Consider the following 14370-nt stretch of genomic DNA (forward strand, 5'->3'; position numbering starts at 1 on the left):
CCCAGTATAGTTTGAAAAGGCAATGTACTGTGTCGCAGCGAGCCGTACGTGCAAAAACTTTGCATTTGTCTCAACAAGAACCTGTTATCCAGCATATGTTAGCCGCCGCGAGCCGTGCAAAAAACTTTGCATTTCAGAGGTAAAGATGGGGTTACCTAACAGGCATACACATCCAGCGTGAAGGAATTCTCATGCTCAAAACGATATCCAATTAATCAGACCTGGTGCACACTTTGAACATTCAGAAGCAGCACACCACGATGCACCTGCCTTGTGTATCTCCACATGCTTTCTACATGGCAGCTTGCTTGCCCCATCAGTCACTAATTCCCCTGTCCCCTTTCGGTCATGTGTGTATGTCTGCATAATATGCGCCCGGTTTGTTACATGCAACCTCTGCGTTTTCCACAAGAAGAGAGCCTTGTGGCTCCAAATGGTAACAGCTGAGCCACTAATCTACACAATTAAATAATTAGTTGGGATCGACTCAGATCACTGCCCTGTCATCTTTTCCATTTCCATGAGTGGATGCTCAGATCACCCCACACCAAGTGTCCTCCGCTCTGCTCTGCTCGCACGACTCGTCCAGCATTTTCCATCCGCTTTCTTCTCGCCCCATTGGCGCATGCATCACTGATTAGGCAATGGTGCACTAGCTAGCTAGCTGCGTACCTGGGGTCGATTATCCGTGTCACTCCGGGGTGCACACAGACACAGGAGCAAGGGCATATGCTCTTACTAGGTTGTTGCGCTGGCGCCTTTGGCAATGTATATATAGGGCTGCACAGGTCTCTGCTGCTAATACCTTCACAGAGCTAGCTGCAGAAATATACTAGCAAAATCAGGATGGGTGGTGCCGGCGGCGCCAAGGCTTACGGCGCGGTGGTTCTCATCAGGGTCATGTACTCCGGCATGCACATCATGAGCAAGATTGCGCTGGATCAGGGCATGAACCCCTTCGTCTTCGTCTTCTACCGTCATACCACCGCCGCGCTCGTGCTCATCCCTATCGCTTTTGCTCTGGAGAGGTGAGATTCTCGTTTGACACCGCCTTGATCGATGTCAGTCTGTTGCTTGTCCGGCTCGCTGTTTTATAACTTATACTTACTGCACCATGATTCTCTTATTGCGCAGGCAAAAGACTAAACCTGTGACGTTGAAGATTGCAGGGAAGATGTTCGTGCACGCCTTGTATGGGTATGTTAAGTTGTTCTAGCGTGAGTGGCACATAGTTCATGCACGAGTTTGTTGTTTTGTTTCAGAAAGAAAGCTAATGCATGCAGGCTCTATGGCCTAGTTGCCCAATAGTCTCCTGTGTGGAGAATAATAATCAAGCTTTGTGTACCTTTCAATATAAATATGGGCACACACTTCACAATCAAGTGTCCGATCGTGTGCTTTGAGATCTTCCAGCGTGCATGTATTGCACTGGATATCCAGAATTTGTGCATCTTGCTTATGCTCTCCCTGAAGCCGCTTAAAAACTTGCAACTTTCGGATTATAAATGACTTACTTATCTTACCTGGTCTAATTCCTGACCTTTTCTTGTTCCCAGGGTAACCGCATGTGGCGTCTTATTTAACCTTGGTCTCAACTATGCGTCCGCGACATCATCGTCGGCGTTGTACAATGTTCAACCGGTGGTTACCTTCATCTTAGCGGTCATAATTGGGTAATTCAAGTGTTATTTCTATTCTGACCTCTGCTCGATACTTGTCCTGTAAGAAGCATTCGTGTTTTTTTGCCATCAAAATCAACCAGTACATGCATTCTCTGTTGGCTTACCAAATCAAAAACCGAACGATCTACACGTAACAGAGTTCAGAACATGCACTTAATAAGTGTGGGCGGAAAAGCTGCAATGTCGGTTACTTTCCTTTCCCTAAGAACAAATTCCCTGTGATGTGACAGGATGGAGTCTATGAAGCTGAAGAAGCTCCATGGCAACCTAAAAGTGGCAGGCATTCTCTGCTGCGTCGCCGGCGTCACGGTGCTGGCCTTCTACGAGGGGCCAATGTTCAGATCTTTCAACCATCACCGGCTCTTCCAGCACGGCAGCAGCAACAGCTCCTCCGGATCAGGAACCTACTCCAAGAACCAGTGGGTATTTGGGATTTTCCTCATGACACTCTCCAACATTTTAGCAGGCTTGTGGACTGTGCTTCAGGTGAATATGCATACACTCAAAATTCAGGTTCATTTTCCAGAGCTTCAGACCCTGACGTGCTGCAACTTGTTGATGGTTTTTGTGCAGGGGCCACTGATAGAGGACACTTCCAAGCTTATGAATACCACACTGCAGATCTCATGCGCGTCGGTCCAGGCCTTCGTGGTGGCTGTCGCAGCCGAGAGGGATTTCTCCAAGTGGAAGATCGGCTGGAATATTAGTCTCGCCGCTATCATCTACAGCGTACGTAACCGAGCCTCAAAAACAATGTTCATTTGCATATTAGTTACTGGAAGTTGATTTGCTTCTCCATGGGATAAAAACATGCAGGGCGTGATCGTGACCGCGCTTTCGTACTACATGCAAATGTGGACGATCGCCAAGAGGGGGCCGGTGTTCCTCGCCATGTCCATGCCGCTCACTCTGATCTTCACAATCATCATATCTTCGTTCGTTTTAGGAGAGGCAGTTAGCCTAGGAAGGTACGTGCGTGCGCCCAGAATTACTCATGAGACTTCATAAATGTGCAACTAAACTCTACTCTACGTCTCTACTATTATATGTAAGCTGAATCTTTGTACTATTATTTTTTCCTGAGCAGTATAATTGCTGGGATACTACTGATTGGAGGCCTGTACAACGTACTGTGGGGGAAAAACATGGAGAGAAAAGACGACGACACGAACAAGATGGGTGGCGGTAAACCTGCCCAGGAGCTGCAAGACAAGGAGCAGGCCCGAGTGCCGGATGATGCGGCGGCAAAGGTCTGAGCCAAGCAAGCAGTGATCGGCGATGGGACAGAAAAGATTGTGTCAGGACATACTACTGGTTCCAGACTGTGTTGGAATGCAACGCATGCACCGTGAACTGGCGGCAGGCCAGGACGATAAGATGGGCAGTGCGCCATTGCTGTACCCACTTTCTGCCTGATGGTTTCCTTTCAAGTAGCTAGTACCAGACGTCTCCCGTTGATGTTGTATGTACCGAATTAATAAAACAAGTTTCAGATGCTTTTAGTGAGCTCCTATGTGGGTGGCTTCAGCACGCACTATTTTACGGGCATCAGATCAGGTGCCGTTGCTTTTTGGGTCACTGCCGTGTGTTTGCCACCATGTCCATGATGGCCAAAGTCCTGACGGCGAAATATGTTACGTACTACAGTGGCTACTGATGACTGGTTAGGATTGACAATATCTTGCGTAAACAAACAAGCAGCAAGTCAGCTCCAGATCAGTGCAAGTAAGTGGAGCACATAGGAGGAGTAATATATATATATATATATTTGCAGAAGGAAAGAATTAAGAAGCTCTCACATGCCAGTACGGATGTACGGCGACCACATTGTCGTGGTTTCACGAATCACGATGAGCCCTGCCGTGGAACAAGTCGCCCACTGTTGATTGATTGATTAATCGGATCCTGAGTTGGAATTAGGAACTGCATCTCATCTCAGTGGAACGTTTCCCATGTCGTGTAGAAACGGGACTCGTGCATGTCATGTCAGTCGGTTACACGTCGGATCAAAAGGGCCAAGGGCGATCCAGAAGGTCGGCAGCGTTGCGTGAGCCGGCTGGGCGATGCAGTCGCGCGAGCCACGCGAAGCTGCCGCTCAAGATCGCGGGCGCGTCGGCGTGTGGCTTGCACTGTTGCACGGTCGGCCAACGCCGATCGAATGCAACTGTCTGTCTGCCAGCAGCTACCCCGTGTGCGGGTGGCGTGCCCGCGACCGCGCGCGCATGTCCATGCCTGTTTCCTTGTCTAGGCCGTGTCCTCCGCCTGTCTTTCCCTAGCCCCACCATCTCCATGCCACTCTTTTCTCTCCCAAAATCGTCGCGCTCCCACCTCCGCCGTCATGGCCGACGCACCTGTCCCGGCTGAAGCCGCACCCGTCTTCATCTGGATCATCATCTTCATCACCATCCCATCTCCATTCCGTTTTAATACCAGCCTCCAGCAGATCGCTACGTATACTAGTAGAATGCTCGTGCGTTGCCACAAGATCTTAAAATAGTTTGTAAAAGTTACATGTTAAATTCCACATGTACAAACAATATAATACAGACCAATTATTTAAAAGTCCATTTTTGCAATGCAAATTGATATCATAAAGAAAAATTAACGACATGTCCATGTAACAAATTGAGCGATGTTCCAACTAAACATCTATTACGAAACTATTAATATCTAGATGATGCGCTTAAAAAATTCTTTCACAATATCAGGAAAGTTTTATTTAGCTTCATTCCTAGGATGTTTTAACAAGTATAATAAAAATTGTTTCCTCAACTCATACATATCCTGCACAAACATGTAGTTAGTATGAAAATTTCACGCCGAAGGTCTTAAAACATATAACGGACAATACTCACCGCGCAAACCGGCTTGACCAATTCTTTACTGTTCCACCAGAGCATAAAATAAAAAAAAATAGCTAGACACATTCCTGCAAAACTTTAAATTAATAATATAAAGAATATAGTGATAAAAAAATAAATGTTTTTGTTGTGAATTCATTACCCCTCTATACTCGTTGGAATACTGAACGGAAATAAACGTTGCCATTTAGATATATTAAAATTTCAACCAGGCAGCTTTATTTCGAGTGCTTCTTTGAAATCCCTTGCAAAACTTTTTAATTTCAGTGCATGCCTCAATTTTTTATCCTTTGACGATTGTGATGTTTGAATAGGATCCATAATATATAGACGACGTGCCTCTTTATCGATGACGTACAAGATGAATCGGCCGATAGATGCATAGGGAAGATAAATCTACAAGTGGAGCTATTAGAAACAACAATAAATCATGGTAACAATGGACATAATACTTTACTTACCATGTTGCATGATGAGATGTCGTTGTCCATCCCAGACCAGCTATCAAATAATGTTGCCAACGTCTAGATAGTTTCCTTCTCGCAAAACTTCTAACCTCGTGTTGACTCTAGCATCATGGACTAAGTAAAAAAATACTGTTTCAACATGTTGATACTAGTGACACATAGAATGAAGAGTTACAATAACTTACACAAAATCTTAGATCCATGTAGTGTATAGGAGAGTCTGTGAACAATACTCCCTCGTCACATGCCAGTATACGCATGGCGGTGTTGAAGCAATCATTGTCCATAGGCTGCTCCATGTTAAGTATGCACTGGAGTTTCTTAAGACTTAAGCCCATTGGATCGGGTTTCGAGCTCTGGACCCATACCTTCCTAAAAAATGGATGGTAAGAAGAATAATAATGTACATCCGTTTAAATATTGATACATGATACTTACTCCAAACACCCGGCATCATCGATCAACATGATGTAGTTGTAGAGGCCGGCGAGTAATTCACGTTGGTCCGTGGGTATGATAGTGATTGGGGCAGGACGTTTGTCTTTGACTACGTCAGGTGGATTCTACAGGATCTTGAGATTAGAATTAGCTAAAGTTTCTTCATCGCCAGGTTGATGGTATATGGGACCTCCTTTTAGCTTATTCAGCTCTGAATCGAGCAAAATTACAGCTAATTTTTGTTGAAAATATTTCATATCCTCCTACAAAATATATGTAAAAATTGATATAATATTTTGAGATAAAACAACGAGATAATGTATAAAAATGAAATACATGGGTGAACTGGTCTGACAGTGCATCTGATGTCCAATATTCCATATAATTTAGCATAAACAGTCCAGATGATATGCTATAATATTATAAAATAATGCTTTAGAATATCACATAGATGAATCAAATAAACAAACCATTATAACAAGTGCTCACCCATCGGTTTGTATTGCCTCATGAAACTGCTCTACAATCGTCTATTTTGTAACATTGAGATCGGGCCACTTATGACCTCTGATAAACTCCGGACTATGCTCTACAAGTTTGAGACGCTTCTCGAGTCCTAGTAATTATTTTATATATGAGAAATGTTAGGGATCAAGGCAAACAAAACATGTGTTAAGATAAGCAAAAAAATAGATAGTTACCGTAGTAGCAAGGTCATTGCGTTTGACCCGAGAACCAAGTGAGTCCAATACTTGAATCTCACGTTTTTGGCATTGGCGTCAGCTAGATACCAATGGTAGCCCGGCATGTTAATTGGAATGAATAACTGGTGTAAATATCATACAAGTCACAGTCACAATTAGATATAAATATTAATAAATCATTATACATATGAATTAAATAAAAACAATCCATAGTTATATGCATGGATGACGAGACAAGACTAACCATATCTTGTTATAGATAAGTATTAACATGATGCACAATGTGACGATATTTTGATGGGTCCATGTCTTTTTCCCCGTCTTCTTTACAAATGTGCTAATAATGTGTACCTTTTCATCCGCCATGTCTTGTAGATGGTCGTGAGCAAGCATGCAATATATGTAAGCATTTATCACCTGTAATCAACATTTAGATTATATTTATATTTTATGATATTATATATTATTGATATTATTAATTACAAAGTTTGTGCAATTGGTCTTACACCGTCATGTAACAACATATCATCTTTCGTAAGGCATTCCAAATTGTCGGTTGATAACAAGCCATCTCCAATGTCCACGAACTTGGTATTCTTGGGGACAGACTTGATTGATTTGATGACTGTAATATCTTTAGAGGTACAAACATAGTTTGTCGACATCATAAAAAAATGAGCCAACTTAGTAAACAAAATGAGCCAAATTAGTTGAATACAAAAGACAATATCACAAAGATAAGATTAATAATAATATTGGAAAATACCTTGTGCAATAACATTAAAATTGGCATCTTTTTTGGTTTGTTATGAGATATCACCGCTTCCATATCATTATGTTGTAAAAAACTTGGTGAATTTCCGTCCCCTTTCAGCGACGTCGCCTCAAAACCCTCGATGGATTCTTTTTGTGTATCTCCAAAGTCCATATCCATGTCTCGTATATTCTGAAAAAATAATAAAAAATAAAAATACACCTTTTGTATTATCATGTATAATATACATACAAATAAAGGTTAGCTATATGCACCTCTTCTCGTGGTCTTTCAGTGCGGTCTGTCATCGTTACATCAGTGCGTATGTCAGAACCCATCACTTTATATTTATGATGAAATATAAATGATATTTTCTACTTCATCATATAATCATAGATAATATATAATAAAAATAAAAATGAAACTAACACAACTTTTTTCTTTGTAAGAAAGAAAAACCTTTTGATATTATTAGAAAATTATGTTGCTTAAATCATTTTACTAACACAACAATTCGAGGAAAACAACCAACTATAATGTTCATATATAAATAAGTATGCATCTGAAATTTCTCAACTCATTTTAAATTATTTATATAGGCTATGGAAAATTGTCTAACAAAAGATAAAAACATGCAAGCAAACCAACATAAACCAAGTATATTCGTTTTCTTCTCTCAATTTTTTTGTGATACCCTCAATATATGTAATAAGTACAAAAACATTTATTTTTATGAACCATGTTTAATATATATATACACTTCTATTGTTTTAGTGAGGTATATATATACTTTAAATATCTATATGAATTAACTATCCACCACGGCCCAACCAGCACCCAAGCTTACCCCCACCTAAAAAAACTAATTATAAAAAAAATTACCTTATCCCCAGCACTCTCTCCTCTCCTCTCCACTCATTCACCACCTCTCGCCCTCTCCCTCCCCACGTCGCATCGCCCGCTGACCACCGCATCAGTCTCATGAGTCGGGCGTTGCTTGGGGCTCTAACGATCTGTGTGCGGCGTCACCGACGGGGATGGACGCAGCAAGCTTCGTGACCCAGGCGCGGGTGCACGATCCGGTCCCGTTCCGGTCGGATCCGCGGTGGTGCTCGTCTCCGGCGAGGTGGCAGGTGGATCCAAAGTGGGGTGGCTCGATCTGCAACGCCAGCAGCTCCAGTACGCCGCTCCCCACTACAAAAAATACACTTCCGTGATGATGTGTGTTTGTCACAGTAGGTCACATTTTCTGTCATTCATGTACATCCATGACGATTTTATGACAGAATCAAGATAGTCATACCTGTGCTGTCGTAGAAGTGTTCCATGACATTACCAAATTATCATCATAAATGTGTCCACTTTCATGACGATAAATCGCGCTTCATGGAAGTGTTTTCGTCAAGGGTAACCGACACGTGGCATCCACCATAACAGGTCGCCGTTAAGCTATCGGGTCCGGTTTTGGATTTGATAACCCGTTAACAGTCCGGACCATTGGGGATTTTCCACGTGTAAAATTCTCATTGGCCAGAGGAAACACATGTTGGCTCACCATTGGGATAGATGTCATCCACTCATTGGACAGGACTGACACGTGGCACGGACCAACAGAGGCCCATTCCGGTGAAAAGGCCGGCCAGTTTGACTTGGTCAAAAGGTAACGGGCCGGCCCACAGAAAGCTTAACGGCCTGTTCGTATATAGCCCATTTACGACCCGCTAACTCCCGACCCGTTATGGCCTATCGGAATTGAGCCCAGTAGCTTCATCTCGGCTGTCCAATATGATTCCAGTCCATTGTAATTTCCAGCCCATGTATGGCCCATGATGTCTTTCGACCCATATGAGGCCCTTTGTAACTCTGGGCCCATTAAAGGCCCAAGATGAAACTGCCCATACTGAACAGTGTATCGCTTTATACCCATTAACGGCCCATTATCCCGTTGGCCGTTTTCAGCCCGTGTTAACTTTCAGCCTTCTAAGGGCCAATTTATTTTTGGGCTCATTTCTAGAATTCGGTTAGTTACGGTCTGTTACAGGCCTGTTCCGTTTGTGGGCCAAATTCAGCCTGTGGTTACATTCGGCCCGTTTGTGGCCCGTTAACCCATTGGGCTGTTTTCATAGCATTATCAAACACGGTCTATTAACGGCCCGTTATGGTCCATGAATAGTACAACCCATATTTGGTGAAATGATTATATGCCCCGTAGAAGGCCCATGGATCCTATGGCCCGTAGAAGGCCAATGGATCCTACGGCCCGTAGAAGGCCCATGGATCATACGGCCCGTAGAAAGTCCATGGATCCTATGGCCCGTAGAAGGCACATGGATCCTACGACTTGCAGGAGGCCCATGGTTACAACAATCCATGTGTTGCCATGATTATTGTGGCCTAGTTACCAAAAATAGGTTATTGTGGCCACTAGAAAAACATGGAAAAAGAATTGCAGTGACTACAAGCAAACAACTAAATAAGACAATAAGGAAATAAATAAGCAAGGAACTAACGCTAGCCTATTACAACTATTACACATATTACATCCACTGGGCATCAAAGTTCGCCACCAGTGCAAATATAGGGAACAAAGCAGCATATTACATACACTGGCCGTCAAAATTAGCCACCAGTGCAAATAAATGTGGCATCAAAATAAGTTCATAACTGAAAAAACTTCAGAAGAGCCCAAGAGATGTTATCCTGGGTATCCACCATGCCGGCAATAAGCTTAGCAAGCTTATTAGCTTTGTCTTGTTTGGCGCTAAAATCCTCCAACGCTTACTGTTGCACCAAAAAATATGCATGTGAATGCTCCAGGGACTTCCGCAGTCCTTCCGCTTCTTCTCGCAGCACAGCTGATCGATGTCTTTCAGCTTGTAGTTGAGACTCGAGAAACCAAACTGATTCAGACAGTGAGTTTGAATATCTTGTGCAAGCGGTAGTGGCCAGTAACTCGAATAGTAAACGAAGAAAGGACTTTGGAGTTGTCTCACTGTCTTCAGTATAGTTTTTCTTAGCTGTTTTATCAGCTTTGTTGGAGACCAACAAGGATGTCTCACTATCCTGAACCCTATCTGCCTTACCTCCTTTACCATTGCTTAATAAGGCACTCTTCCCCAATATTCTGTCAGCATTCTAAAAGAAGAAACAACCAGACACATAACAAGTTTAGCATGTACTAGTATATGAAACTCATTTCGGTGAACCAGTTCATTAGTAAGGTGGACAAGATTAAACTACCAAGTCTTCTATTGCCAAGTAGTACATTATAAAAGCATCAAACAAACATATATCTATTTCCTATGGTCACTGCATTGTCTTGCCAAATCAAAATAGAGACACGGTTCAAATCATATCAGTTCAAGAGAAAGCAGCACTGAAAGAATACAAAGTGTGGGAAACTACATGGCACAACAAGATTTCATATGGGTACCACAAGTGTACATGTACAATAACACTATTGGCTCTATTGTGATGCTAGTAATGTGCATGACATGAGAAGTCAACTGTATACACAATTGAAATTGAAATCAATAGAGCTATTTATAAGAGCAAACCTGTTAAAGAAACATGCGTAAACATACATGTTGTGCCATTGGAGTTTCCATTGGATCGTTCAATTTAAAAATAAGTTTGTATGAGTAAATAAAGTGATACAAGAGCAAAGCAGTATGCACGATAGCAATGGAATCTTAAATGAGAACAATTGTTCTTCAGGTTTAAGCACTTGTTCTACATGAACAGAGTACAGCAAGACACAAGCATATAGTACCTAAAATAAAATGAGCTCATACACCTTACCACATTCTTGGTTCCGGACCAGTACAGAACAAGGCGTTCCCAGTCATGTCCAATAAATGTGTCTCAGGAGAACGTAAGGGAATTTGATGAGTTTCTTTGCCAGTGAAGTACGTTTTCTTCAGGTAATTCCGATATTGCCACCAAGCATTCTTGAAGATTGCAGAGGTATTAGCACAGGTTACCTCATCCTGAGTTTCCAAATCGATCCTTCTCTATAGAGAAAAATGGGAAAATTTGTTGTATTATAACCATCATGGAGGTAGAATGTATGGGACAAAGCAAAGTAATTGCAATGAATAACATTACTTACACATAACTCCCGGACAAACATCTGCAACTGGCATTTTCCTTCATCTTCAGTATAATATTTCCATGGTGGGAAGATACACACATAGGATTTAACAACATCAAATGCGATAGATGCTAAACTATGAACGACTCGTTGTGCTTCCTCCACAGGAATAGGTGTACTAACTGGTGGAGTTGGGGTTCGTCGTGGTAGTACTGGTGCTTTGGGTACTGGAGCTGCCTTACTAATTGCTCTTGTTTGGGAGCTTTGTGGTGGAGATGGTGTTGTGTCAATAGGAACTGGGTTACTGTCTGCTGGGGTTGGGGTTAGATTGGATGAAGCTGGTTCTCTGTCCATCACAGTAGGAGTAAAATCTATGAGAGTTTGGGTTATGTGTGGTAGGGCTGGTTCTCGTGCATGTACAACTGGGGTGCTATCTCCACCAAAAGGTAGCACTGTTTATATTTGAAGATCGTGTTTCTACTCTGCTAGATACGACCATCACCCGCTCCAATTCAAATGGCTGATAAACAGGAAACATAGTTGAATGTACAGACATTGTATGAGAGACATATGCAATAGATAATGTGGGAAAAAGAGGGCATGAAATAGTTGACATGTATATTGTTTAACTAAAACGGATAGCATGACATGATTTCACATATATGATGTCTATCTAAACTGGATAGCATAGCACAACATAATTCAAAGATATGATGACTAACTAAATAGGATCGCATGACATAATTCACATACATGTTATCTAAGTAATCAGGATCGCATGATTTAATTCACATATGTGATTTATATGCTATGTAGAGGGCATTCGCATATATGATGTCTGAACTAAGAACATGGTGTTGAATATTGTGTATATGATATCTAAACTATGCATTGCAAGATACCATATGCATGATATGAGCAGTATAACCGTGCCAAGTTAGAGCATACACCTCAGTGGGGGAATAGGACTGGTCATCTGTCTCTGAATCCATCTCTGAGGAGCTATCGGGACCCATCAAGAGATCTGCTTCGATAGCTAGCACTGTCTGCTCCGAAGGCCTTGTTTTCACTCCAGATTTTTCCATCACCCACTCAAATGGCTGATTCACAAGAAGAGTAGTTTAATGTACAAACATTGTCGACCAATGGAAATGTAATGAAGAAAAGGATGGGCAAGATATCATTCAAATATATGATGCCTGGTTAAACAGCATGGCATTGCACATTTCACATATATTATGGCTGGCTAAAAGACATGAGACTACATAATTGCCATATATGATATTGAAACTAAACAAGTGGCATTACATGACATGTTTAAACTAAGCAGATGACATATATGATGTCAAAAGTAGGCACTGCAAGGCATGCATGATATGACTAACATAATCATGCCAAGTTAGAGCAAACACCTTGGGAGGGGGGGGTAAATAGGAGTGGTCAACTGCGTCTGAATCTGCCTCAGAACAGATATCTTCCTCCAGATTACAATCTGGAGAGGGGGGAGGGGGAGGGTTTGCCATTTAACCCACCATGGAGCGATGTCTGCATGGCATTGTATTGCCGCGCAAAACTCTTCTCTTTTTCTCTACATGTTCAGCATCACTGTGTACAAGATCTGACATGCATAGAAAAAAATATAGTGAGATTATGTAAGGATCAGAGAGCATACAGAAATCTAGAGTAATGGTAACAACCAGTGGACGGATCCAAAAATAATGATAGCAGGCTGATGATTCCTTTAATTTAATAAAAAAACAGATGATGATTGCTTTACTATTTGTTTCCCACCCAAGATGAACAACATAGGCCTACCCTAGGTGAACCAGATATTAGACAAAGATACTATTCATTGCTGCCTCAATATGTGCCCCACAACTAATTTAGAAATCAAGTTTGAACATCAATTTGGACCTGACTTGGAGTCTAAGAGGTGAATAGGACGATAAAGTAGCAGGTAATATTAAGCAATGCATAACATAAGCAGAAACAAAAGAGTGCGACCTCTCTTGTAGACCCATGTACTCCTCAGGTTCATCTGCTAAGTCGATGATGGTGATGCCGTTACGGTGGGTGCCGGCGGCAGGGAAGGAGATATGAGGCAGCAAAAGATGGTCAGTAGTCGTGATGTCTGGTTTGCTGGATGCTTCTGTCGATGCAGCAGCTTAGGTGAGGTGGACGACATCGCGACAGGAGCAGGACAAACCACATAAAGTTTTCTTCGACACCTACCTGTAACTGAAGTAATTCTGTAAGGGCTCATTTGGCTTGCATGATTCTAAAAACGCAGGGATAGGAAAAACACCGGAATAGGATAGGAATGCACATGGGAAACAAAGCATTTGTGAACACAAGATTTTTGTCAACTTGGGTGTTTGGTTCACAGGAATTGGAAGAGCAGAGGAATACAAAGAAACATGGCCAAAATAAAGTGAAACCATATGAAAGCGTGTACAATTAGAATGTTATTCTACCACTAATGCACTTGATATTGTTTTCATGCATAGGATTTTGAAAAGTAGGTCCAAGTGGATGTTTTGCTCCATTCCTTTCAACAAAATGCATGAATAATTGAATAGTAGAGTGCCATAGGAAAATTTCCTATTGCTATGTTTTTCCGTTGAACCAAAATAGCCCTAATGGATCGACATCAATGTAGAGTAATAAGTGATGCGACAAGTGTACAACCTCTTTGCCGTAGCCGTGTCGACCTCAGCATCATCGGGTTGGTCGTTGAAGAAGTTGAGGAAGAGGTGGCTGTCACAGGTGTGGAGGAAGATCTGAGGAATCTATAGACGGGGTCTAGGCACTGCTTTGTTGTGATGGATAGTTTCGTCGTTGGAGCAGCTCCGGCGAGCCGTAAGACGTCGAGGCTGAAGCACCACAAGACAAACATCGTTAATCTCAAGTGAGATTCTAATAGCATCTCCAATAGATGATGTAAAATACATTACCAAAAATTGATAGATGTAAAATTTACATCACTAAAAACCACCGGACTACAACAAATGAGGTAAAAACTGTTGAGTCTGAACTTAATTATCGAAAGTGAAATTTACTGTCGAATATGAATGTTACTGTCGAAACTGAACGCAATGGTAGCAGAGAGGCACTTCACATGTAGTTTAGGGAGGGCCTGTGGTTCATCTTCAACCTGCAGCCCCGAGCCGCCAGCCACCACCGGCCAAACCGCCGGCCCCCCAAAATCACACCCCACCGCTGGTGCGCCGCCGCCCCGGCCAGCCCTCTAGCCGCCTCCCCCCGCCGAGCTTTTTATCCAGTGATTCCCACGCCACCGCCCCACCACCGCGCCCCCATCGCCGTTGACCACCGCCCCACCCGAACCATAAGATAGATAGTGGGGTACCTCT

At 42.5% G+C, this 14370-nt stretch overlaps 1 protein-coding gene across 2 annotated transcripts; it reads left to right on the top strand.

Moving 5' to 3' along the window:
- The first annotated feature begins 422 nt into the window (after window positions 1–422).
- Window positions 423–3184, top strand: LOC123188408 (WAT1-related protein At5g64700). 2 transcript variants are annotated; one of them, XM_044600501.1, is made up of 7 exons: window positions 430–1028; window positions 1135–1197; window positions 1557–1673; window positions 1913–2168; window positions 2256–2411; window positions 2499–2650; window positions 2770–3184. In XM_044600501.1, the coding sequence occupies exons 1-7, from the start codon at window positions 847–849 to the stop codon at window positions 2936–2938; spliced, it is 1095 nt and encodes a 364-aa protein (XP_044456436.1). In that variant the 5' UTR covers window positions 430–846; the 3' UTR covers window positions 2939–3184. The 2 variants fall into 2 exon arrangements, with proteins under 2 accessions (XP_044456435.1, XP_044456436.1); XM_044600500.1 differs by having other exon boundaries at window positions 423–1028; window positions 1913–2411.
- Window positions 3185–14370: the final 11186 nt, after the last annotated feature.

The sequence above is a fragment of the Triticum aestivum genome, chromosome 2A (assembly GCF_018294505.1).
Source record: "Triticum aestivum cultivar Chinese Spring chromosome 2A, IWGSC CS RefSeq v2.1, whole genome shotgun sequence".
NCBI lineage: Eukaryota > Viridiplantae > Streptophyta > Magnoliopsida > Poales > Poaceae > Triticum > Triticum aestivum.